We start from the raw sequence: 27,643 nt of genomic DNA, 5'->3' as shown, positions 1-27,643 counted from the left end.
AATGAGGGTAGTCCATGAGTCCCTTTGTGCCCTTCTGACACAAATCCTGCTGATAGTTGGGCCTCCCAAGGTGATTTAACACTCATTAGATGTACTGAACAAACATTTCACTTCACTTGTGTTGACCTTGGCTTTCCATAGCTGATGCTTCTGCAGATTGGAAGTGTGGCTGTGAGTGAGGCAATGCAGGCTCCCTAATTAGTGCTGCTCTTCCTTCCATCTCACACCTGAGCTCTGCAGCTTTTGTCACAATTCACTCCCTGCACATGTTTGATTTTTAAGAAGGACAAATGGAAAACCCCTTTTCTATTTTGGACCATTGTATTTATGAAGATGCAACACATTTCTGTAACTTATTTTTCCTCTGTCTTGCAGTTGTTATCAATGATGTGTTTCTCCAATCTGAAATAATTATTCAGGTTAATATACACATCTGGATTTTCTGGAATGTAACAATGGGATTGAATGTCAAGCTTGTTGTATGTACAGCAGGTTTTAGAAACAATCTGAAAGTTTTACAGAAGTGGTTTTAAGTTTTTTTTCAATAATTCAGAGTATTTCCCATCCTGTCACTCAGCTGCATCCCATTTAGAAGAAGGCACATTTCAGTAATTTTTGGGTTGTCTTAAAACCAGAGGATTTAAACCTTTGGAACAGGCTGTGCTAAAATGCACAAAGATATTGGTTCTGTACTCTCTGTCTCTGGACTATATTTGTAATCTATATCTGGTTTTTTTTCTTTTTCAGTGTGTATATTGCTGGCTTTCCTGAGTACACACAGCCAATGATTGATCATTTAGTTAACATGAAAATTAACCACTGGGATAGGTAAGTTCATCAAATTGAATTATTAATATCCAGGAATTGACTGTCCTGCATAGATTTTTCTGCTTTTGTAGATTATTTCTGTAAATTTTACTCACACCTGGCTTTGCAGCAGCATTTGACTGAAGGGAACTGGGCAAGTAGTAGGTGATATCATCTGTACCTCCCAAGCAAAATGTCACTTAAGCAGCTTTATGAATTTTGTCTTTTGGCCATGACCTCAATCTGTTAATAGATTAATAAATCCCATTTATATGGTATATAGTGTATGTGAGGGGTAAACACTGTCACCATACAATTATCCTAATTAAAGCAGATTTCATGCATAGAGATGGTGCTTACATTCAGTGTTCATGGAGATTGAAATGTGTACATATCACACAAGTGAGATTCTATCAGTGCTGATCATAGTTTGCATCATGAGAAATAATCACAGTTTACTGCACTGTCCCAGTGCTCAGAACAAGCCCTCAGGCCCCACTGGTGTTTTTCCCTGTCTCTTTGAGCTCTTTTCATTCCATTGAAAGTTGGCTGCAGGCTGGCTGCTCTTTGGTTTTGTTGGCTTTTTTACAGGGGGCAGCATAGGATGGACAGAGAGTACTGTAATTTTGAATATTTGTTTTGGTTGGGGGCAGAAGTCCTTTGCTCACATTATTTTTTTAACACATTGCTTCTACTGACTTGCTAACCCTCAGAAATGCTTTCTTACAGTGTTATTCGAGAACTTTCCACCAAAGCTCTGCATAACATCACTCCCCAGGCCCCTGAGTACATGGCAAATGTGGGTAGGTACCAGCTGAGCTCTGCCCAGCCAGGCTGAGCTTAGGCAAGACAAATCTTCAAAGAACTAATAGACCTACTTAATAAAAATTAAGATTTCCCCTGCCACTTAATGCAATGTAGTGACGGCTTTACACATTTTTAGGTTTTATGCAAAAATGATAAATTACTGCCAGGTTGTTTTTTATCTGGGGCCTTGGATAGCTGGCTGCAGTGGACTCTGCTGGTTCTGAGGTGAATAAATGGGTGCAGTTGTGTGGTAGCAGCTCCAGCAGCCACCCCTCCAACTCCCAGCTCTTGCTTTGATGTTGTAAAGGGTGGGGGATCTGTTTTGTCTTGTCCAGCCTGACACCTGCAGAAGAATTCCTTTCTCACTCTGTGTGAAACCAGATGTTTCTCAGCATGAGCCCAGGGTCCTTTGCTGAGCCTGAGATCTGGAAAAGCCTGGCAGATGTTGCAGTGCAGGCCTTGCCTGGGCTCCTGTCCTGCTCCAGGAAGGTGCCACTTAACATGGAAATCAAATCCCACCCATTTCCCTGACTGCTCAGTGCCCAATGTTATTTTATTTGCTCCAGCCAGGGAGGTGCTTGGGAGTATAAAACAGCTCACTGTGGGTTTGTCACAATTTACTTCATTAAAACTTGTTTTTCACAAAGTGGCCAGGACACTTGAATGCTTTTTCAGTGTTCTTTCTAGGCAGGCAAAATTACATTTAGAGCTGTGGTCTGCCACTATGCTTTGTTTAAAAAATAATGAATTAATTATTTAATCTCTTTCAGTTTTGCCAAGACTTCTGCCTTTATCAGTGGGCTCAGATCTGCACACACGCCATGGGGCAATCCTTGCCTGTGCTGAGATCACCCATGCTCTGTGTAAACTGGCACAAGAGAATAATAGGTATTAATGCAAGATTATCTAGACTATAAATTTTCCTTTCATGTCTGCTCTATTAAAAGCTTCCTGAGTACAATTATGGAAATCTTCATCTCACTGAACTGGGTTTCCGTTGAATTTTTTGTTTGTTTTTATGAGTGATGCTGAGCTTTCACGTTTTATTCAGTGATTTAAGACTTCAGTCTTAAATTCATAATTAATAGAGAGAGATCCTTTGTTGCCTTACTTGGAGAATTGATCAGTTAAATACAGATTAATTCCTTTTCCCTATAAATGTGCTGTCATCCTAGGTAGGGACAGTCTTTTGTGTTCAGGGTTGGAGAAAAACCTCCTTAGTGTTGGAGAAAAACCTCCTCAAGCAGCTCATTGAGTTAGACTCATTATGAATGCTGGTCCATGTGTATATAAAAGTATATCTGTATATTTACACACACACTTGCCAGCAGTGTCCATCAAAAGAATTTGTGTTCAAGGAAAAAAAATCATTTTTAGTAGTAGGAAGTACTTGAATAGATGGAAAAATCGAGTGTTGAAGTCTAAAAATACAACTGAGCTGAGAAGGGTTTTCAGTGTATTGGCAATTCTAATTGCCTGGTATATATGTATATATTGACTGTTATTAGGAAGTGACACTGATTTTTTTATAAGCCTTTTGGGAATAATTTTCTGTATGATAAGGAAAGAATTTCTGTTATTATGTTTGCTGAACTATTTTAAAATAAATATTAGGTGTTTCTGTGGAGCATAATTTGAAAATCAAATGATTGTTTTTTTGTTTGAAAGTACAATGATGTTATGGGAAAAAAAATGATTTGCAGCATGATGATTAAAAATTTTGTATACTTTTACAGATCTGTCACATATTATTTCACTGAAGAATCATTGGAGGGGCTCAAGCAAATTCACCAAGAGGTTTGTTGCCAGCATAAATCTATTTTTACCCTGGAATGCTGTGTGATTTTTAACAAATAATTGCAATTAAGGCAGCTGTCCAAGAGTGAACCTTGTCCTGGTGGTTTGGACACCCCAGCCTCTGGGACACCTCTTTGTCCTGGTCCCTGTGTCTCACACAGTGACACTGGGGGCTCTTCTGCCTCTTGCTGAACCCCCAGCTCTGATGCTGGAAATTACATTTCTGAAATGCCTCAGGGGGTTTTTTGGTTCCTTGTCCCTCTGTCTTTGCTCCCCCTTTATCCTCCTGACTGGCCATGGGGTAGCTGTGCTCAGGGGACATTTGGTGAGCCCATTCCTTGTCCCTGCATCCACAATTTCCTGTTTCTCAAAAAATCATATTCTGCATTTCAGTTGGTGCATTGTCTGTATCTCTGCCTATGCTAAATGAAGCCTTGTCCTGCTCAGAGCACTTCCAAATACTTCTGGGGAGAGAATTTTCCTTAATTTTTCCCTTTCATTTTCAGTCATCCCATGGTGTTGGGTTTTTCATCCCAGCATGGAACAGACAGCACTCCAGCATTCAGGCTGCTGCTGTTCCTGCAGGATCTGTAGGACCTTTAGTGCCAGCTCTGATGAGCTGGCAGACTTCACCCTTCACCCACCAAAATCCACAGGTGCCTCTTTAGTTCTGGGCACAGCTCAGAGCTGCTGCCACAGGTTGAAAAAGCACCTTTGTTCTCCTTTAACTTCCTCTTGCTGAAGTGCCTGAAAGCTTGGTCAGCACATCTCTGCACTCACAGTGGCCTTAAGTTGTGGTGGTGCAGTTGCATAAACTCTCCATTTTAAATAATCTGGGTTTTTTTTGTCTTTTACTACATAGAAATGTGATAATCTCTGATTTTTTACAGTGGCTTGCTGTAACATTAAGAATTGAGTAAGATTTTTCAGTCACATTTAGTTTTTTCTGTTCAATCTGTAGTTTCCAAAGTTATTTTCAGTGATCAAACAATGCAGTCTATCATCATTCTGTAAAGGCCAGTGGTGGAAAGCAAATATATTTTAAAAAGCCAAACTGGTTTCCAGGGTATTTGCAGGAGCAGCTTAAGTTTGGAATTCAGGAAAATAGTGCTTTATGTGTTGGGTTTTTTTTTTTAAAACAAAGTTCAAATGGATATAGAGAAGTTGTTTTAAAGAGGTTTTCTCTTTGAATTTTATTTTTTTAATTAACTTAAGTTTTGCACAACTTACAGTATATGGCATTGCATGTGAGGGGGAAAATTAAAACATTTGGATCAAACAAATTCAATTAAAATATATGTTACTTTTTTTCCCTCCAGCTTTGCAGTCGTCAGTTGTACAGGTAAGCAAAAGATGCAAACCCATCATTTTTCATCTTGGAAAATGTCAGTTAAAGGGACTGAAACCAGGATCTGGGAAGGAGGAGGTGTTTTGTACAATTAGTGACCTTTTCCTTTTCCTTTTCCTTTTCCTTTTCCTTTTCCTTTTCCTTTTCCTTTTCCTTTTCCTTTTCCTTTTCCTTTTCCTTTTCCTTTTCCTTTTCCTTTTCCTTTTTTTCCTTTTCCCTTCCTCCTGTTTTCCCCCTTGTTTTTTCTCCCTTTTTTCCCCCTTCCCTTCCTGTCAGCTTCCCTCTGAGTTCCAGAATTCCTTTCTCCATCCTGTGTGACAGGCAGGACAGGAACATTGCAAAAGGTTCAGGGCAATTTTTCAGCTCTTGCGACAAAGAAAATGTAAATGAGTTTTCACTAAGTTGTTTTTCATTTCCTATTTGTTGAAGCTTCCAGGAAATTAAGGGATATTGCTTAAGGAACTGTTAAGTAAATGTGAATTAAAACTGGTGTGTGACTTCAGAGTTTGATTCTCAATTTAAGGAAATGAAATCATAATGACTTGTATTCCCTAATAACTGTATATGCAAGTGAGGGTTTTTCCTCCTTTCACTGACAGTTTTTGGTCATTTTTAGTTCACTTCTTCACACGTGCCTTCCCTGAAAAGAGTAAACCTGAACTAGTTCTTTATGTAATTATTAATTACAGGTTGAGAAAAAATTGTGCAAGTTTTTTTTAATCATGAAGCTTTCTGCAAAAATGATAGAATTTACTTCTTGGGGGGTCATTTAGAGAAATGTGGCACTTGCAGCCCTGAGTGAGCTTGGGCTGCTGGATAGGCTTAGTGCTGATACTGTATATTCATGTCTTTGTGGGTGGCTCTCTTGGCTTCCATAAATTCTTTAATGTCAGGGTGGAGCTTGGGTGTAATTTGTTTTTGTCATAATGTGCACTTCTTGCTCTTAATGGTATTTATAAGATGCCTACAGAAATGTTTTTGTTCTAGATAAGAGTTCTAATTCAACTCCAAGCAGGATTGATTCATTGATGTTTGCTGTCATACTTAGCTGAGACAGAGATGTCTGCCCTAATCCATATTGTAAAATATCAGTGTGCATAAAATATTTTAAAATGGAACAAGAAAAATAAACTAGGTTATAAAAACAAACCAACAATTTGAGTGTTGCTGGGCAAGCATTTAGTGAAACAAGCCAAACTTGTTTCATGATGAGTAATTATTGCACATAATATTCCAAAGATTTCCATTTGAGAAATTGCTACCGGGAATTTTCAGTGTTAAAAACATCTTGGAGGAATGTTGAAAACATGATTTTTTTATTTGTATTTCAGGATTTTAAACTGTATTAACAAAGAGCATCTGGCCACATGTCTCAGTTGTTTATTAGATGCTTTGCTTTCACTTCTGGCCACTAAACTGCCTTGTCAGGGACTGCAGGGATTTTAATGCTTTGATCAAGCAATTCTAGGGAATTTTTTTGCCCTCTGAGAAAGGGAAAAGGAAGTAAAGTGTAGAAATGCTGGATTTTGGTGTTTTTAAAATATTTTTTACAAAGTTTCAGTTTATAAATTTTAAACTGGAAAATGGGTCATGAGTTTCTTGGTTGTCTGATTGTGTTCAATCCATAAGGACCTCAAGTCAGACAAGAGAAAACCAAAGTGCTATAATGGAAACATTCATAGAGCTGCTCTACCATCTTTGTTTAGCAATTCTTGCACCATCTTTAACCTGATTGTGAAAAATGGCCATGGATTATCTTTTACACAATCCTGGTTTGAGTTCTGCAGCCAGTCTCAGTGTTGAATATACTCAAAGCATTCAAATTCATTTATTCTTATTATAGAAAATCCCGTCTTCTACCATATTACCAGATTTATTTTTTTTTTAAATACAAGTATTTTTCTGTCCTCCTGCAGAAGTCCTCTCTGGGTTTACCATAGTACAAAGGAGCCTGCAAGTCCAGGCACATCAGATGTACTTCCTGCCATTAGCCTTGATCCTGACACATCTGATGCACTGGTTTGTCTGGAGGAGCTGGTTGCTTGCAGCATTTGCATGTGCACTTCCAGCTGTGGGTAGTGCAGGAGTTTCTGGGTTTCTGTGTGGGGGTTACACCAAGGCATATGCAAACCATGCCCTGTAGAGCATCTGCCTCCTGTGCCTGTTTAGGGCTGTGCAGGTTGTGAAGTTACAAAAATTGTGCTGCCTTTTATTTGTTTTAAATGGTATTTTTATGTATAAAAGCTTAAGATGAAACTTGTGGCATGTGTTGCCTTCAGCTGTGTTACCTGGGTTAGGAAATCACTGCTGGTTTAAGCACAGCCTGATTTCCATTCTGCTTCCACTGCACCAGCTTGGTTAGTAGCTGGTTTTTTTTTGGTTTTTTTTTGTAGCAGATCTATTTCTGTTGTGCATCTGAGACCTTGGACTCATTCTCAACACTCCTTCTCTCAAGTGACAAGTGATAGGAAAGAGGAAATGGCCTTAAGCTGCATCAGGGAAGGTTTAATTTGATGTTGGAAAAAAATACTTCACTCAAAAGATTTATGCAACCCTTGCACAGACTCCCCAGGGCAGTGGTGCAGTCACCATGCCTGGTTTTTACCATCTAGAAAACTTAGCTTTAAAGACATGTTAAAAAGGTTTAAAAGGCTTTAACACATTTAAAAGATGTGTTAAAAGGGTTAGGTTGGTCTTGGCAGTGGTTGGATTCAATGATCTTATAAAGGTCTTTTCCAGCCTAAATAATTCTGTGATTCAATATGAAAAGTCTTTAAGAAAACAATATTTTAATAGGAGTTTTGTTAAGATTGTCTGAAACTGCCTCATATGGTCTGAGGTTCTGGAGTGACTATTCAGGTGGACAAATTTCAGCTGAACAACTGTCCAGTATTATTGTCTATAGTGATGAAGGGGTGGGACTATTTTCAGGTAAGAACAATTTATTGCCCAGATAAACATCAGTCTCAGAGGCTGTGAGATTTTAGAGGAGTAAGCATTTGGCCATAGCTCAGGAGTAGTCACAAATTCTTTGTTACAAGGCAATACAGAACTTTCTAAACCAATAGACAGTTGCCACAGAATTTATTTTGCTTTCCTTACCTATCCCCTTTACTTACTTTTGCTGCACCATGGATACTTTTATCCAATGGGCTTCTAACTCACAGGCACACGTATGCTTCTGTTATAACTTCTAAACTCTTGGCTTATTCCAGACAGCCACACCCCTGTATTATAAACCCTTCACCATCTTATCAATGCAGTTTCTCACTTACTTAAGGCATATTTTTACTTACAACTATGGAAATAGAAGTTTATTATTTTTCTGCTTATTATCTGTGTATTGTATTTTTACATCAATCCAATTTTTACAGAACCCTTCAGTGTCAGTCAGGAGTTTGTTTTTCCCATTCCCACAGTTCAGAATATTTTTCAGCTTCCTTGTGGCCAGTCCTGACTCTGATACCAGAGACCTGAATGCCCAGGAGATCAGGAGGGGATCTGGCAGCGCAGGGCTGCCTGCAGGTGGTTGCAGAGCACTTTGTGTCTCAGCAGATGCTGTGTCCAACCCTGCTGGATGCGTGGGGATGTTCGTCAGCGCCTCCCACGCCGCGCAGCGCGCTGCCGCGACGTGCGGCACGGCCAGCCCTGCTCTGAGCTCATCCCGCAGCCTCTGGGCAGGCTGCCTGGCTGTGGAGCACGTCAGCTGTGGCAGCCCAGCGGATTTAGGAGCTTGGAGTGGCAGGCAGTGTCAGTGGAAGCGGCACCTCGCGAGTTTCGGCGTTTGCAGCAGTGAGGGAGCCCGCAGGTGTTGACAGGTGCTGGGCAAAAGAGAAACTCAGCTCCTTTCAAAGACCTTTAAGGTTGTAACTGATCTTGATGGTTTCAGGGCAAATGTGTTTCTTGGCATGCATCTGCCTAAAAGAGGTTTTTTTTTTAGGCATATGAGCTTAATCAGCAAAGAATTCCAGCTTTGCAACAAAGCTCATCTTAACAGTTCCTGCAGGTTCAGAGGGTTTTCTGCATCCATGGCCTGGGTGGCTCTGTGAGATCCTGCTGCACTGTTCTCTGAAGAGTTACAAGGTGAAATTCTTCTGCTACAGACTGAGCACAAGGAAAGCTTTTATACTTCCATAGAGCCAGGGTTTCACCTGTAGCATTCTGATGTTAGAATACAGTGTGGGATATGGATTTACAATAGCCTAAAACTTGGTGTTTCTCATGTTAGTGTGGTTTATTCTGTGCATCCTGAAGAATTGGCCATGAAAGCTTTGTTAGCCTGTTCAGCTGTGCTCAGGGGTTTCCCTTTCCCCTTGGTGTACCCCTACCTCCAAAACCCAGGGAATGTGCAACCTGGACCTTTAAAGATACCTCAGTTCTGTTTGGGACAAAGAGTTCCCACAGAAAATGCTTGGTTGCTGTTCATGTGGAGGTGAAATACGTGGAGGTGAAAACATTCTCAGCTTTCCCAAAATCCAGTATTTACAACTGAATCTCTTCAGCTATTCCAGTACTTCTAACTTCAGATTTGAATATCTGGGAAAACATAGATGCTTTTCAATTCTAAACAGCTTCAGTTACTGTTATTTTTATTATCTTAAACAGGAATTCTGGCTTTTGCACAAAAAGTAGCAGGCTTAAAATAATTAAAGAAAAATAAATCCACAAAAGTACTTTGAACTTCTTTATGCCCTGAGAACAGCACTGTCACTGGTTCTGATTCAAGCTAATGTAATTATAAAATAGGTTCTGTCATTCTTAGGTCAGTAATGTTAATTCATCAGTTCTGCAAGGGATTATATATTTTATTTTCCACACATACATTGTGACTCATCCCAGGATGTTTCTAGGAGAGAAGCATTGCTGTGGAGCTGCACACAGGAAGGAATGCTCAGGAGCTTGTGGAGCCTGGGCACTGCATCAGTCAATTTGCAAATTGAATTAATAATTAAAGCTTGAAACAGGTACATCTAATAATGTGATGCAACTTGTGGATGTGTCTTTGGAATAAAAAAGAAGGAATACTGACTGTGCAGCAAAATTCAGAATCTCTGAATTAGGTAGATCCGTATCTTTTTAATTTAGTGAAATACTGTAGAGTGAGATAAAGTTAATAGAAAGATGTGCATCATGTTTGACAAACCAAGCACTAGCTGATGAACGATCTTGGATTATGATAGAATTCTTGGTTCTTAAAAGTGAAATATGCACCAGCTGTGGAAAGGGAGAACAAAATTACCTTTATTGGTGGACATAGAGAGTGTCTGGGCAAGAACCCCCCTGGGAAGCTTTGCAGGGGAGCACACTCAGGTCATGGTGCCACCAAGAGGGACTGGACTGGAGCTTGTGCCACGTGGAGAAGTGGCTATGCAAATCCCTGTCACCTTTCTGCATTCTTGCATGGGGACAGCAATCCTCAGAGAGGCTCTGAACTGGGGTTGGTGAAATGCCAGAGGAAGGGATAGCACTCAAATTATTACCATCAGCACAGCTTGGAGTGGCCTGACTTCCTTCTTGGCAGTGCAAGGAAATGGAGAGGAGCAGCCTTTGTGAGTCAGGTCTTGCTTTGTAGTTGGAACAGAGCAGTCCATATCTGAATCCCTGCATCAGCAGACTCTGCACACCAAACACGTTTGCAAAGTGATTATTTTCTACTCATTTGCAGTGAGGTAAGGAATGGGTGAAGGCAAAATAAAGAGGAGAAGAAGTGTGGAAGAGGAAGCAAGGCTTGCCACATCAGTCACCTGCTTTTGCTGCTGTCTCGACTCCTTGCATCACTTTTTTTGTTTCCTAATTTAAATTTTTTAGAAGCTGGAGAGCAGACAGCATGGCAGGAAGGTGGGGTAGACAATACCCAGACTTTATCAGCATGAGGATGTAGAATCTGTGCTTGCTTCCTACAATGATAAACTGAGCTGGGGAATATTAAATTAAGCCTAATCTATATTGATTGTGGAAAGCAAAAGTTTCTCAGTTAAAGGAAGTGCTGACCTATGGCAAATGAGACTATTGTGGAGTTGGCATCTCTGTGTTACATGAAATTGTTGAGCAGTCAGAAACCCAGAGCATGTTACAGAAGGGACCTCCTCGTGTGGGATGGAAAAACCTGTTTAAAATGTTCAGGCTTTTGAAGCTCATACAAAGGATGTACTGGAGAACAAAGTTGTAAGAGCTGTTAGGATTGCTAAGCTGGCCTTCTGAGCACAGCTACTAATTTTATTGTGGGGAGAGAGGAGGAGAGGAGGGAAGAAAATGTTTAAAATAAACAAAAAACAACAAGCAAACAAACAAGTCTTTGTTGTTGCTGCCCTTGCTGGGAGTTTCTGCCAGAGCATGGACATGCAAACAGGTGATTAAGGGTTTGGCACACCTCAGGGAGGAAATATTCCAGCAGAAGTGAAGGCAGACAAGAAGGAGTCAAGGGAGGAAATATCCAAAGGAAGGGGAGGTCAAAGGTTCACAAAATGGAGCAGTGAAGCCACAGAGGTGACACTGAGTGAAACACCTGAGGCATTGCCTTGGGGCTGGGTATCCAGACAAGCAGCAGACACTGCTCAGTGGGGTCAGGACAAGTCTCTGCCCACAGCCAGGAGAAGCCAGAGAATGCAAACAGGCCCTGCCATTTCCAGGATGCTTTTCCCTCTCCCCTCGTTCTGCCCAGTTCAGATTTTCTCCTCCCAGTGCTGTTACTGGCCAGGCTCCTGTTCAGACAGAGGAGCTGGGCTGAGGTCTGAGCTGGAGAAACCATCCTTGAGGAGCACAGCTTTACCTCAGGAGGGCCTGAAGTTTTTGAGCCATTTGTGTCTCTCCCTTTTCTGATGTGATTCTTGTGGTGATAAACACAAAATCACCTGGGAGGGGGCTTGAGCAGGAAAGGAGAAGGGTGGTAAATCTCACCAGGAGAGGAAACCAGTTAACATCAGTGAAAATGGGAACTGGGAAGGGAAGTTTCTACTTAGTTTTACAGAGATGATGATTTTATTTAAAAATTGCACGTAGTTCCTTTTAATTTGTGGAAATCAGAAGCTGGTGGAGACTGTATGACTGGAAAGTCTTTGGCCAGTCTCATGGGTTTGGAATGTTCCTGAAGCAAGTGAAAAGAAAACAACATGAACTTGTCAGTCTTCTTATTATTCACATTAAAGATTAGGAAGACTGGGAGTATATTTTTGCAAGAAGAAAGCTTAATATTCAGGAGAGGTTTGTATTAATCATGCTGAAGTCAAGAAAAGTTGATTTATAAGGAAGCAGAGTTGATCAAACACAAAACTGTGGGTATTTTGTACTCTGCTTTCATTCTGAGATGGTTTAGAGGTGCTTTTTGCCTCACTGTGGGCAGTGCACACTCAGGTTGCCTGTGGTGGGTTGTTGTCTGAAGGCTGTTTCTGCTTTGCAGGGGTTTAGGTGGAGAGCTGATGAGACCAGCTGGTAAGTACCACAGCTGGGCTGGGACAGCACCAGAGGGGCCCTGAGCAATCTGCCTCTTGATGTGTTTCTAGTTCATTTTGCATGTGTCATGTTGAATGTATAAGTAAAGTCTGCACAATAATTAAGAAAAGATGAACTTTGGAGGCCAATCAGCAGAAGGGTGTGGCAGGACATGGCATGTCAATACACTTGGAATAACCAAAGCACTTGGAATAACTCTGTGTAAGAGCACATGGGTCTGGGCTCTGTGTCACACTTCTGCTGTTGCACACAGTGAAGTTTTTTCAGGGTTGAACTGTCTTCCTTCAGTGATTTACTCAGACTCCTCTCCAGAAGAGATACAATCTGAACTTTCAGACAGAAGCCATGGTGGAAATAATGATTGTATCACAACACGTGTGTGCACAGAAGTGAAGCACAGAGACCATATAAACAACAGTCTGTGGGGAGTGTGGCACCACAGAAAAGATGGATTTGGAAGATTGTTACAAGCTGTAAAAAGGAAGGGTGTTGCAGGAAGAGCTAGGCTGGGTGGATGAGGAAATGATGCCAATTTGCTTTCCTGCTTGTGAGCTGAATGAGGGAAGTGCTGCAGAGCAGATTCCAGCTTGGAAGATCTGAAACCATCCAGACCTCATGGGTGAAACAGCTTCAGCACTGAGGTGGAAGAGAAGGGGGATTTGAGTGAGATTACAGCTGTGTGACACGAAATTGCAAGCTAAAGGAATAGGTTTTTTATAATATGTTTTAGCTGTTAAGCAGCTGAACATTTCACGGTTTTGGAGAAATACAAATGGCAGTATTTTGGCATGATACAACTGTGTAGGTGGAATGAGAGAAGAATTGAAAATGTTCCACAAATTGCCTGCATGTCTAATGAAGATGATGTTCTCAACCACAACAGAGCACAAAGAAGTGCAGAGAGCTAAGGAGGAACCCCAGGAGACTTGGGTTTAGTCACATTGCACTTCACCTTGTCTGTGAATAAATATTAGCGCAGAGAGGCTGACACACAGCACTGAGAGGATTTTGTGTGACATTGCCACAGTGAGGAGTGAGTTCAAGCAGAGTAGATTTGGAGCCCAGTAAGTTGATTATAAATGGAGATGATGAGCTGTGTACAGAGCCCAGAGGAAGAGTCAAAAATCAGGTTGTGGGAGGAGAGGAAAACAAAACAAAGTCTTCTGTCCTTTCCCTCCTCTCCACCAGATCTAAAGCAGCCAGGCAGTGACATGGAGCTGTACCAACCTCGTTTATTTGTACTGAGGTGAAAGATATTGGTATTTCCCAAGTGCTGAGTTTTCATTTGAGCAATACAGTCAATCTGTTAGACAGAAAATTTGCAGTGTTTACTGTGTTAATCTCCATTCCCCAAAAAAGCCTCAAAACATTTTAAAAAATACAGTTCTCCAAGTGGGTTTGTAAGCATTAGAACTCTCTTAAGTTCATAGATTAAAAATAATAAGGGCTTTATTGTGAAAAGGATGTGCTCATGTATTCCAATATCAAAGGAAATAAATTGCATCCAGTTTCATAGCTCCCAGCTGTGTGCAGTGAACAAATGCCACTCCTTGGAGGTTCAAAAACAATGTGAATAAGAAGTAGGACAACCTGTCATGTCTATTTGAATAGTTTTTAGTGGCTGTAGTATTATCCTTGTCTCAGTTTACTGGCACTGATGCTACAGTGCCATTTCCAGGCTGTATACAAAGTGGCTGATATGTATGTGCACACCTTGTTTGTTCCCCCAAACAAGGGATTTGCAGGAATCAGGGGACTGGTTCATGTCAGAGGACAGTTACTGCATTGTAGTGATTTTTGTACAAATGTAATTTCCTTCCAGTTTTTAATTTCCCTATTTTGAATATCTGTCTGTAAATATTCTTCAATTTGAAATTAGTGCTAATGTAACTTCCTGTGGTTGTCTCTTCAAAATTGTCACAATTTCTCTTTTCTGGGGGATATTTATCTTCTTATCAAACTTATTTTCTTACAGTTTGCACTTTAATTGAGAAGTTGTCACTATCAAAAATGCCATTTAGAGGAGATCCAATAATTGGTACGTCCTATTTTAAATAACCTTCCATGACTGTGATAAGTATTCATTAAACTGAAGTATTAAGAAATTACGCCTTTCAAAGAAGCAAAATTATGGGGTTGGGTGGTCTAACACATTAAAAAAATACCAAACCAAGACAAATACTGCAGCAGATGCTGATGCAATTTGAACAATAAATAAAATGTGCAGTTCTTAACATCCCCAGGCATGGGCTGGTCACTGTGGACATGGTAATCCAGTCTGGAATAGCTCTGCTGGGAGTCACAGCCTTGTTTAGTTTGGAAAACCAAGGACAGAGGTTGATCCGTGTCATTTCTGGTCTATGGAAAAATGAAATGGAGAATACTGAGGTTCAGAAAGTAAGAAAAGTTAAAGCTGTTCATGTTCCTTGCTGTTCCAGGTGGCTGGCAGTGGTTGATAAATGACAGCCTAAGACATCTCACTCTTGTTTCCAGTGCTGCACGACAGCATATAAAGGTACAATCATTTCCCCTCCTTCACGTGGTCACGTTAAATACAAAATTAGAAATACTTTTGCTTTCCTTTGGTGGATTATCCATGGGATCTTACTGGTTCTTGAATGCATGTTTCTTAGATGTGTGAGAAGGGGTATTTTACAAAGTGTACTTTGAATTCCTCAGGATTGCAGTGGACCTTTCTGATGAATACTTGAGCAGTTATCCCAAAGGTTGTTCCTGTCTGTACATCTGGAGAGGCTGATGGTGCTGGAAGCTGCTCCCTGGTGGCTCTGTGGTTACATTTAGAGGGTGTTTTGCTTCTGTTTTGGTGTACTTGTAATATATGTGGGTTCAGAGAACTCTTGTGAGAGTTAAAAATGCTCTGGATGATGTCCACAGGTACTCTGGGAGCTTTGCTGTGAGTTACCAGAGTTATTCAGGACAAGGAGCTTAAATTTTCCATTAAACTCTGCTGCAAATCCTTTTTCTGTGCTCTCAGACTGCTCTGGTTCTGAATATTAAATCCATTGATGGATATGTCTCATGCTGTTTTATTTACACCATCTTGACACCTGCAGTTATTCACCTTAATTTTCCCAAGAAATCCCATGGCAGTTGATCTCTGCTGAACTATAAAGACAATTTCTGGCTGCCCTGCTGGAGCTTACAGAAAATCTGAATTTAACAGACTGAAACTGAAACCACTCTAAAAATGAGGAGGCTCAGGTGTAACACACAACCACTGATCCTTTTCTAAACCAGTTAAGATTAGGACACAATCCTAATCCTGGATGTTTGGGCTTTTTGTTTCTAACCTTCAGCCCATCTTCTTTTCTGTGTTTCCTTTCTGTAGCTCCCTGGGGAAATAGGGTTTGTTTCTTGTCAATCTGGCATCAGTATATGGAAGATGAAATAATGACTTGTGGGTTTTGTGATGCTGTGTCATCCTGGAGGTCTTTTATCTGAACTGAAAATACATTTTATACATCACTGTTGTTTTAAATGCTAATTTAGCTTACTGGTCATATTGAAGGAATAAGATTAAAATCTGGTTTTTCCTTACATAAGTTTTCTTACTAAACCAGTCTTGGGAAGTAATAATAGTAAAGGAAATGGCAGTATCTGAAAAGAATTTTTTTTTAATTCACTTTATTTTTCCTTAAAAATTCTAAGAAGCTAAGAGGTGAATAAATGCATTTCTGTGCCTTTGTTGCAGGAGTCTGCAGTGTCTGCCCTGGCTGCTCTGTGCAATGAATTTTACATCAACGAGGGGGGAGAAGCTGATCCAGCTCTGCAGGGTAATGATTCATGTTTAACACAGGCACAGAATGCTGGGCTGGAGCAAGCTTGCACTTGGGAGGGATTGCACAGAACAAGGAGGGGCAGCACTGGTTGTAAAACAACTTAAAATTCTTCAGGAAAAAATAACTGACAGCTGAAAGTTGTCTGAAAAATGACAACTGGGAAGTGTGCAAAATGTCTCATTTCCTACATAAATGCTGGCTTAGACTGAAGGGGAGTAGAAGGTACCACCATAATGAAGCAAATTTATGTTGCTTTTCTGTTCCATACTGTAAAAGAAAGAACCAAAGATTGTGCATTTCTAAAATCCTAAATTTTAACAAAGTGAATCTTTTTCACATCCTATTTTGCTAAACTTTGCCAGAGATCATGGCTGATTTCCAGGAGAATTGCTAAGGGATAAGAAAAGGATAGAAAAAGACACCCAGAGTTCTGATAAATGTGCATGTGAAAACTCATGTGTTTGTGTTTGGATCAGCAGTACAGAAGGAGGCTTAATCTTCTCTTGGGGTGTATGAATCAGCATCTTTTTTTATACTGCTTTTCTTGTACCTGTCTTCCTTTCAAGGATCAGATTGTATCATGTCCATCAGAGACAAATTGCTGGATTGTACAGATAAATATTTTAACAATAACAACATTTATATTCTTGTTTTTCTAAATATGACAGTGAACGTACATGTACTTAATAAAATATTGATTCATTTTTCTAATTTTTTTTTGCCATTATTAAATCAGGCAACAAAATACCCTATGATTTATTAGTCTTAGAGTTGTTCCCAAAATGATGTTGATATTGATCACATAAGTATTTACATGCAGTCCATGCCACAAAGACATTAGGGCTGAACTATAAAAGCAGCCTATCCTGATTTGAAAATACTTTATATAGTGCTAAATCTTTACATTTTTGTCAACAAAACCCAAACAAACAAACCCAAAGCCCAAAATGGCCCTTTCCCTGCTGGAGTTTGGCCCTGCCTGCCAGATTCTTTGTGGGCAGCATGGGAAGATGTGATATGGTCCCAGGGCAGATAAAATCCCCACAACCTCAGGAAAGGCTCATGTGAGAAACCAGAACGTGCTGGGCAGGAGGAGGCAATGCTGAGTCAAAGCAAACAAACTGAAAATGAGTTGAGAAGGTGATAGGGCAGATTTTATGTAAGGATGGAGTTTCAAGTTTCTGTAAAAGTGGACTGGAAAACTCAGGCAGGTGCCCAAGTCAGGAAGGAGAAGGAATCTGCTGGAAGTACAGGCTGCAGATGTTGCTTTACTCATTTAGACCCCTCTGAAGCCTCATGGGGTTTTTTTTCCTGGATTTGAGGTTTATTTTTCATCTGCCTTGTGCTTGAAGTGACCATGGCTGTGATGGTCTAGGGACACAATTAGGTCAAATTTGTAGACAAGGATAAAATTTCTCATGGGACTGTCTGAAGTGGAATTGTAAAATGATAATTTTTCTGTTCTAGAAAAATCTCTGGTCAGCTCTATCTTGAGTACCCTTTTATTTGGCCTTGGCTGCACTGGACTCTGCTCCACACATGATAACAGAAGTGCTATTATACATGCAAGCATCTTTCAAAAAAAAAAAAAAAAGAAAGTATTTTATCTCTGTGCTGATAACATGTCCAAATTTCATGCCTGTCTGTTGTGGGATTGAAATCCAGTAGTAAAAGTCCTCCCAGAGTGTGTGATGGATGTGGGTATGAGTGGAAGCTGCAGTTCAGGAGCCTTAGATAAGTCAATTAAAGCGGGTCTGGACATGATCAAGGTGATTAGGGGGGAAAAAAAAAGCTTTTGGTAAAATTTAACCAGAGTTTCACTGTTACTGATGATTAAAATGAAAACACCAATCAAGGGTGCTTTAGCAGTTTGACATTCTGAATTTGTCCTTATAAGGCTGCAGTTTTATTGAATCACTCCTTTTGCCTGTTTGTTTTGACCTTCTCTTAGTGTTTTCCTGTCTTAATGTGTTCTGCTTTGGTTTTGCTGACTTTCTCTTTTAATATTCTTTCAGGATGGGTTGTGTGGAATTAATATTGTAGGCACTTCATAGGCCCTGTTGGTTTATGAAGCTGAAGGCTCTTAGAAGAATATGAACATTTGCATTACACTTTGCACCATAATTACTGAGTGGTTATAAGTAAAGAGCTGTTTTTTGCTCGTTGCTGTGTCATTTGGCTAAAAAGTCAATCTTAAATTTACATCACTCAAAGTGGAGACTGTCACAGCCTCACTGTTCAAGATCTTCTGATGATCTTTGCTGCTGTCACAGCAAACACAGCATCTTCCTGTGGCCTCAGGACTCTTAACACCCTGGTGGTTTGGAAAGTTTGGAATAAATGTGCTTATCTGGAGGTGTTGCTCAGCTCTGGCCAGGGAGCTGGGCTGCTGCTGAGGGACGAGTTGGGGCCTGTCCATTGCATTGGGGTTTAAAAACAGCCATGAATTGTGATGAATGGGGAGTTTCTTATGGCAGCTCTTCTTTCTTCCTCTAGCAAATATTGCTCAACCATTTAAACCTTAGATTACAGTAAGCACTGGCACAATTATGTAATCTTCCCAGGATCTCTGCTTCTTGTTCTTTGAGGATTAAAAAGTGTCTGTGCAGTAACGGGATGGATAAGGATTGGTAAGACCACCTTGCTCCTGTCTGAATCAGAGCTGTGTTTATTGCAGCTGGCTTGGAGAAGCTTTTCTGGAGTACTTTGGTTTTCTTTGCATTTTACAGGAGAGTTTAATGTGAAACATTGGGTAAAGGAAGTACTGGCTGTAAGTCTGAGATAAAGACTGCAGCAGCAATGGGAACCTGTTCCTGATTTTTCCTCTTTTTATTTTTTCTTACACCCTCATTTTCTCCTTGATATCACTTTACATGTTTGCTGAGGCTCCTTTTTCCATGCCCAGCTAGGTTTATTCTGTGTTAATTCTTGTGCCTGTTGACTCTGCTGCTGTTTGTAGGGTCACTGTCCCCACTGTGTCCTGTGCCAGCACACAGAACCAAAGGGGGCATTTCTTCCAGAGCTTTCTCCTCCAAAACACCCAAATTCATTTATAGCTATGAAAAATGATCTCACATTTATCACTGTTTAGTTATGATCTGTGTGTGCTAAACCAGGACTCCAGTCAGGAGTTTTCTGAGGAAAAACTGTTAAAATAACTGATATTCACAAACCTAGGGATCTCCTGCCTAACACAGAACACTAATCCAGTGCTAAAAAATGGAGACCTTTAAATATAAAAAGAACTTGCTGCCCTGTGCCTGGCCAGAAATTTGTGCTTGTACTTACTAGTTGGATGTCTAAAATTTGATAACTCTTTGTGAAGTTTGTCTTTTCTCTCTCTGAAGTGATAGGCTTAGTATAAATACAAAGTCAGATTTTTAGACAGAAGATATGAATTCATTCATGTAAAATTGAACATCTTAAATTTTTTATCCATTTCCTGTAGAAAATTAAGTTATTCAATATTTTAGTTTAACAAATTACAAAATTTCCCAGCTGCTTTGTTTAGGGCATCTTTTCCTTATTTTCTTTCCTTAGCCAAATATGAAATTCTAATGATGTGGTGGTTGCTTTTCACTCTGCAATTGTGTTTTTTCCAGATGAGCTGGTGACACAGTACGTTTCAGAACTACAAAACACAGAGGAAATGATTCGTTGTGGCTTTTCACGAGCTCTTGGGGCCCTTCCAAGATTTCTGCTGAAGGGCAGGCTCCAGCAGGTGAGAAAATGGGATCATTGTAATGAATGAATGAAACCTGTGACAGTAATCAAATAAATAATAATGATCATAATTAAAGGTCTTTGTCAAAGGGTTTGAATGCTAATGTACAGAAAATCATCATGAGTTGAGCTTGCCATAGTTTCTGATAATTAATGTTTAGTCCTGCTTTAGTAGTGTTAATGGAAAGGCAGAGGTTGGATTAACCCTTTGCTCTGGGACATTGGTCCAAGGGAAGAGAGGAGAGGGGGGAAGAGAGATGTGCTGCAGGGATTGAACTGAAACCCCTGGAGAAACTGAGATACGAAGCCACAAAGTGAAATAGAAATATAGATTTAGAATATAGATTTTAGCTGTTAGTAGAAACTTACACCTAAGGGCCTTGAGTATCTAAAAAGCTGCAGCAGGGAGCAGAGCCCTTTTTGCCCTTGGGCACAATTCTACCATAGAAGGGGTATTTCTATGAAGTTACCCTGCCCCAAATTGTAAACTTTGCCTGATATTCACAGTTTTTACATATATTGTTCCCATAAACAAGAAGAACTGATAGAAATACATATGAATTTCTGAGTAATACTCTGGTGATGTTGTGTAGAATCTTACAGGCCTCTCCTGGTGAGAATCCAAACTCTGCTGCCTGCTTGGTTCTTTCGTACAGGATTGAAATAATTTTACTATGAGATCTGAATTTAACATAGCAAAAAATACTTTGGGTTTATATTTCTCAATCTTTGTATTTTTTCAGGTTTTGGAAGGTCTAAAAAAAGTTACAATAATTTCCCCTGAAGATGTGAGCTTTGCTGAAGCGAGGAGAGATGCCTTAATAGCAATTGCAAAGTATGTTTCTCACCCCTGCTTGTGTCTAATTTTAAATCTTTCTGTAGAACTTTCTCCTGTTCATTCTGTTGGGAGCTGGGAGCATGAGTCTTGAAATCAGTTACAGTCACACACAACTTAACTGCATATCCATTACTCACTTTATTTTTGATTCAGGGAATTACCACACACCTGACTATGGACTTCACTCTGATAGTGCTGTCAGGTTTTTATCAGTTAACTGACTACCTAGAGTGTATTTTAATGTTTGCCTTTCTCATGGGCTGCAATTTAATGAGCTTTACTGAGGAGGAAGAATATATGTTTTTTCCACAGTCTTAAAAAGATTGAACTGATTTAAAGAAATTGTGTCTTTTATTTAAAATAATATTTTCTATGTTTAATGTCCCAGTGCAGTTAATAGTATACATTAATATTTTATGCTCTTGAACTGTTACACTGCTAAAAACCCTGTGTCTTCAAGGTAAAGAAGTTTAATATCAGGTTCAATGCACATTGTCTTGGCCCTTTGCTCTTCTTGGTAACTTCATTTTAAGGAGAGTTCAGAGACTGAAGCAAATTCCTTTTTGTAGTGTTGTAGAAGGGAAAACAATCTACTTCCCTGCTCAGATCTTAGCTTTGAACCCAAACCCTGCTCAGTACTCCTCAGGTCAAATTCAGCACAGAAATATTCCTCATTCCACCTGCAGTGGACATTACAGGTGTTGTGGATTTTATTAACCAACACAAGAAAGCTCGATGTTAATTACCTCCCATCCTTTCTTTTCCTCTTTTTCTGAAGGGTTTGCCAGACAGTGGGTGTGAAGGGAGATGGCTCCCAGCAGGAATTTGTGTGCAGGGATAATGTTGATCAGATTTATGCCACGCTGCTCACCGGTGTCACCGACTACACCACCGACAGCCGGGGTGATGTTGGAGGATGGTAAGGTGGGGTGAAACCCAGGGCCAGCTTTGGTGTCCTGTGAAAAGCTGATGTGTTTTCAAAACCTCTTAGAAACAGGAGCTCCAAGCCTTTGGAGGTTTGAGCCTAGGTAGGAATTAGGAATGCACAGCAGGATGAGAAGTAGAAAGTGAAAAGTGTGGCTGACAAGTTTTGGTTGTCCTTGCTCAGAAATTTGGAATATGGGGACTGATGCGTTCAAAACTGAATTTAAACCTTTTTCTGATTCTGTGGGTGACATTAGTTCCTCTTAGTGAATACCAGGAATGTATCCAGTTGCAAAGCAGGGATTTAAAGCATTACTTCTCTTTATTTGAAACACCACATTTGGTCCTGCCTGACCTCTCCTGCTGCACATTGCTGTTGTGGGGATTTTTTGCCAGGAGAGGGAGCAGCTGCATAACGTGTTGAGAGGGACAAAACCTCTCAATTGTCCTGCAGCATCACCAAATCTTTTGTGAGATTAGGGCTTCAATGATTTCAGGTATGGGACTGCAAGAATAAATCATAAGTCTATAGGAATATGTCTGCTGATAGGAAACCAGTAGCATAGGTAAATTAATAAATTTAGTAAACTTAATAATATTAATAAGATCTTAGTGATATTAAGTCTATAGCAGTCTTATTTTCATGGCATTCCTCAGTCTTCAAGGTCCCCCTAATATACAAAGATTCAGTGTGTGTCACTGCATTCCTCTGCTCTGTATTCCTTCAGTAACAGTGACCTGGAAAGGCAGTTCCAAAATCCCTGACTGCAGAGGCTCGTGTCCTTCTTTGGGTTTATGTTTCATTTCCAAAGAAGCTCTAACTGGGGATGTGTCAGCACCTACTGATTGGAAGCTCCTGCCAGCTTTGAGTGGGAGAGATCTTGAAGAGTTCATGTTATTCATGCCATCCTGTAGAATTACACAGCATAGGAATATGGATCTTACAAACCAAAGAGTCAGGGTGCTTTTCTGCACATATTTATGAGCAAAATGTGCCCAGCCTGAAGTAGTACTTGTTAATAAAAAAAATTAAATTCTCCTAGTTGAGGAACAAGTCCAATATCAGCAGATTTAAAATATCAGTGCTTTCTCATTCTGTTTCTTCTAAACCGGTGAATAAGATGGAAAGATACGGAGAGAAATGCTGTTTCTCTGGAGAGACTTTGCCTTTTTAGTGTAATTTTTGTCTTTCTTTAATAGAGTCGTGGGAAAGTTTCACCAACTTTACTCTGCATATGCAAACTTTACCTTTCTTTTGACAGATTGTTTCCTGGGACATGTCTGATCTGTCTACAGGTGGTAGACATGAATATCTAAGTCAGATATGATACAAAAAACTAGTAAAACATAACCTTGATGAAAGACTGCCAGACTTGTTTTAAGCTGCTTTGGAAAAAATGATGTAATTTACCTTTTTTTACCATTATAACAAATGTCCCACCCAGTTTTAGATTGCACCTGCAACTGTTTTCAAGTTGTTTTGGAAATCAGCAAGGGGAGTATTTCTTCTCATAGAAGGCTGCTGGGCCTTTTCAAATATTTATTATTTTTCTTTTTTTTTAAATTACTACTGAGAAAGGATAACATTACTCTGAGTTACTAATGCTGGGCCTGGTCATGAGGTATTGCCCTTTTCTTAGAAAGGAACCACATTTAAAAACTCATGGATTGACAAGACATGGTTTAAAACAGCCATACTAATGATTTTTTAAATTAAAATTGCACTTTTTAAAAAATTGTATTTAGACATTTTGAAGGGAGCAGATCATTATCTAGATAAGACTCAATTCAAGCGTAACTTAGTGTTACTTTGGTCAAACTTTTTGTGAAATTAATTATTGTTTAGCATAGAGATTTAAGCCACTCTGAGTCACAACTTGTTTTTAATGTTGGAAATATTGAGCTTGAAAATTTCCAAGAATGTGACAGTGTTAACAGTGTTCAACATCTGACTGTCAAAATGTGGGCTGGCCTTTTCAGAAAATAATTTGAAGCACACAGAGCACTTATGTTTAAATACATCTACTTGCACATGAAATATTACTAATCATTATCAGTTTTAACCTTCTTAAAATAAAGAATAAGCCTGGTGGCATGTGGCTGGAATGAAAACCAGGCTGCTGAGGCAGGGGTGGCTGTTGGACCCTCAGTGCAGTGTGAGCTTTGTTTCACAGAATGGGACTGGGGGGACACTCCTTGTCCTCCCAAAAGATGGGAGCTGCTCTCAGAGGTCATTGCTTTTATTGTGAATTTGTGCTGCTGTCTTCACCCAGCTGATGAGATTGAAGCTGTATTTATTGAAAGGGGTGCTGCTGCAGCTGCTCTGACCTGTCTGTGTCTCCTCAGGGTGCGCGAAGCTGCCATGACCAGCCTGATGGAGGTGACCCTGCTGCTGGTGCAGAACGAGGCAGAGCTGATCAGTTCCACCATGTAGGTCATGTTCTGTTCCCTGGCAGCTCCTGGAGCTCCGTCCAGCCCTGCAGGATGCACTCTGTGCTCCTCCTTTATGGAGTGTGACAGAATTTAGACAGAAGTGCATCAAGCCCACGCAGATGGGGAGGATGTTACATCTGCTTTTCACAGGGAAAACCTTGGGAGAACGTGGGGGGCAATCCCACCTTGGGAATGCAGCACAGCTGTGGGATTTGGGCTAAACCTGCCACCTCAGTGGTGCTTCCCAGCAGTGCTCACTGAGATAGAAAGCAAACCTGCCTGCTTATCCAGAGTGTCACATCATTAATTTGGAATGTGATCAGATGTGAGCATGAGCTTGGATTTGTTTCTTTGCAGAATTATTAGTAAGGAAATAAAGAAAAATAATTTACACTGAGGTCCTGATTTTTAATTTCATGATATGGTGCTCCTAATAATAAAAGAACTAATAATAAGTACATTTTGAAACATAGCTTGAGCTGCAGTAAAACTTTCCTAGTAGTAGTATTTGTTTGTAGATAGAGTGTGCCAATGGTTAGGTGAACATATATGTGGTTTGGGATTTAATTAAAAACCCCAAATGTTGAAGGGCACCTAGAAGGAAAGCACTGGATTCTCTAAGAGTACACTGCTCACTGGTGCCCATTTTCAGGGGCTTCCTCCTGTTCATCTGTTTATACACAGATTGTCCACATGGAACTGAGAAAAGCATTCCTGCCAGCTGGATCCCATTTTGTAAATATTCTGGGCCTTGGTGTAAGTGAAGGAATTTTAGCTGGTTTTACTGTCATTAGTGGCCCTTTCTGAAGGGTAAAGGGCCTTGTGGGACACAGTATTGTAGCTGTGAGTTTAGTTGTGAGCATAAACAAAATAGGATATTGTTTAAAACAAACTAGAATTGAAGAAGTGATTTACTTGGGATGCATGAGATGTAGGAGAGACTTTGTCCTCTGCTACATGGGCAGTTTTCTACTTCAAAATGTGCTTTTCTCAAAGTTCTGCTCCATTTCCATTGGAAATGTAGCAGTTCAGCCAAGCCATAAATCACTTTGTTATCTTTGGATGAAGGGTGGGGCAGTATCTGTAAAAGGTGGATAAAATGCTCTGTAAAATTAATGTCATTAATTTTTGGTTGATTGATCTGTGGAAGATTAAGCCTCAAGATTCTATCACATTGTGAGTGTCTTAAATCACTTGTGTGTTCATTCTGAAGAGTTAAGCCAGAATACTTTTCCTAGCAAGATCATTCTTACTCATTTAATTGAAACAATTTAAATCTAAATACACATTCTACTGCTTAAATTTTCTGATTAATTACTTTCTTCTTTATAGCTGCAAGCAGATTATGTGCTGGCTGGCTCAACAGTCAGCTGAAAAAATAGATAAATTCCGAGCTCATGCAGGATCTGTGTTCCTTACTCTTTTGCACTTTGACCATCCTCCAGTTCCACACATCCCTCACAGAGAAGAGCTGGAGAGGATATTTCCAAGGTAAGGTATTGAAAAATGTCCTAAAGCAATGAAAGGAAAAGATGAATGCACACAGTTTCACCTAAACCAAGCAACCTGATGTAATTTTTGTGCCCAATATGGGGATGGAGGAATATTTGGTGTTGTCAGGGTTTAATTGAATTGTCCTATGAATATGCATGAACATATTTTTTTCCTCAGCTGGAAAACATTGATCATAATGAGAGGTTTTAATGAATTCTATTGTTTTAACCAAGCTCTAGTTGCAGTAATTTTCAAAGATGGACTTTCTACTTAAAGCAAGAGTGAGAGCAGCTCATTCCTGAGTGGTGGTTATGATACCTGATGGGTGTGAGGAACATCCAGCTCTGTGTTTGGGGGATCCTCAGCCTGCTGTGATCCTCTGCTCTGCCTTGAGGCTGCTGATCATCAGCATCATCAGTGCTGGGAGGGTGTGTTGGCTTTCCTGGGATAGGTCTGTCCTTGGATCAGCTGCTGAGTAGCTGGGGGTGGGAGAGAGCACAGAATAAAACTGCAGAAAGAAACTTGTTTTCTGAATGTAGGCAAAAATGCCTGGGCAAAGGAAACTGCAGTTCACATCCTCCCTGGATCACAACAAGGATTTGGAGATTCCTTCAATTTACTGGCAGTGGCTGAAGCTTTGATTTGTATTTACCCCATCTGCTCAAATACCAATGTTTGATTTGATACTTAGGTAATTCAGAGACCTTCCTCACTGGTGTGCAGGAGCAATGTGAGGACAAGAAAAGCAGTGCACCCACACAAGATGATTCTTTCCCTTCCCCTTCCAGGTGGGAGAAGGAGACGCTGAACTGGAACGCGGCGTCGGAGGCTTTCCCTCGGATCACGCAGCTCCTGGGGCTGCCAGCCTACCAGTACCACGTGCTGCTGGGGCTCTCTGTGTCCGTGGGGGGGCTCACAGAGACCACGGTGAGGCACCCCTGCTTCCAGGCCTGGTGGCCTTCTTGGCTTTCCTTTAAAAGTGTCATTCTCTTGACTCGCTCAGTGTCAGTTTTCAGCTTCTTTTTTTCTGCCTCTGTCGAGGTTGGGTCGAAGACACTTGAGACAATAGTTCATGCTCAGGCTTAGGTGATTTTTACAATCTCACAGCAGTCAGTTCTTCATTAACAAGGCACAAAAATGGATAACTATCCCTTGTGGCAAGCTCTTTTAAGGCTAAACAATCCAATTAAGAAATTACACCTAAACTATTTCCCTTTCAACCCAATAACTGATCACTCAAAGCCCTCAATGAGGAATTTTCTGTCCAATTACAAAATACCACCCAAACCCGTGAAGAAGAACAAGGAAGCCTTCTCCAAGGCCCCAGGTCAAATGCAGTGCTCTCCTGGGAGTCAGAGTCTGTCAGCACAGAAAGTCTAAAATTCTCAGCATCCAGAACTCCAGCAGCAGCATCCAGAACTGCAGTGCAGGGAACAGGGAGTGAGGGTGCTTTGTTTGTCCTCTCCTGGCCTGGCAGGATCTGAGTCCCAGCCCCACAAATCTCAGCCCCACAAATCCCAGCCCTGTGCTGGCTCTCCCAGCTGGGATCACAAGCAGAGCCCCTCAGCTCAGTGCAAGGGGGTTGTTCCTCTCCAGTGAGGTGAAAGCCAGTTCAGTTGTCACCTGATGCAAGGTGTTAGCTGGTAGTTGTCAGTAGATGTTAACAGTACGCACAGCTTTCTTTTTTTAATTATTTTTACACATTTTCTACTAAGAGACCAGTGAGATGTCAGAAGTTCCATTAGGAAGAAATATCATTCAGATGTCTGTCTAAATCCTCTGAGCTTTGCAATCCTTATTTCATTCTTCTGGCATGAAGAATCTCTTTATCACTGACTTTGGCAGTCTGCTAAGCTGCCAAATTTTTCCCTACTTATAGTTTTAGTGTATCCTTCTGTCCTTATATTACAACTTGCATTGGTAGTTTCAGAATTCTTGGTTTCCAGGTATTTGGCTTAAAACATTTTTTGATTTGTTGTAGCCAAAGATGTAAAATATAAGGAGACAATTTTGGGGGTAAGGACATGGTTCAATATGACACCACAGAGGAATATCAGAGCAGTAACAGAATATTTTGGTCTGTCAGTTAAGTCTTTAAATCCCTGTGGGCCTGTAACAGGAGGAGGAGGAGGAGGCTGTGAGTCAGTACCCCAGCAGTGGTTAAGAGTGTTTCTAATTAAGATTTCCATCTCCAATTAAGAAAACCAGTAGAAAAGTGCTGGG

At 40.4% G+C, this 27,643-nt stretch overlaps 1 protein-coding gene across 1 annotated transcript in view; it reads left to right on the top strand.

Moving 5' to 3' along the window:
• Positions 1–27,643, top strand: part of TBCD (tubulin folding cofactor D) — a 108,805-nt gene that overhangs the window by 66,075 nt on the left and 15,087 nt on the right. Inside the window, exons 18-32 of the mRNA XM_039716036.1 lie at positions 748–828; positions 1,537–1,610; positions 2,385–2,502; positions 3,351–3,411; positions 4,731–4,753; positions 12,156–12,187; positions 14,184–14,246; positions 14,647–14,723; positions 15,921–16,002; positions 19,611–19,729; positions 20,475–20,566; positions 21,348–21,488; positions 23,840–23,923; positions 25,259–25,417; positions 26,209–26,347. Of these exons, the coding sequence (XP_039571970.1) occupies positions 748–828; positions 1,537–1,610; positions 2,385–2,502; positions 3,351–3,411; positions 4,731–4,753; positions 12,156–12,187; positions 14,184–14,246; positions 14,647–14,723; positions 15,921–16,002; positions 19,611–19,729; positions 20,475–20,566; positions 21,348–21,488; positions 23,840–23,923; positions 25,259–25,417; positions 26,209–26,347 (1,345 nt within the window). The remainder of the gene's footprint in view (positions 1–747; positions 829–1,536; positions 1,611–2,384; positions 2,503–3,350; positions 3,412–4,730; positions 4,754–12,155; positions 12,188–14,183; positions 14,247–14,646; positions 14,724–15,920; positions 16,003–19,610; positions 19,730–20,474; positions 20,567–21,347; positions 21,489–23,839; positions 23,924–25,258; positions 25,418–26,208; positions 26,348–27,643) is intronic.

This window comes from Passer montanus, unplaced genomic scaffold (assembly GCF_014805655.1).
Source record: "Passer montanus isolate IOZ18808 unplaced genomic scaffold, ASM1480565v1 scaffold35, whole genome shotgun sequence".
Taxonomy (NCBI): Eukaryota; Metazoa; Chordata; class Aves; order Passeriformes; family Passeridae; genus Passer; species Passer montanus.
This window is presented reverse-complemented; position numbering and strand designations above follow the sequence as displayed.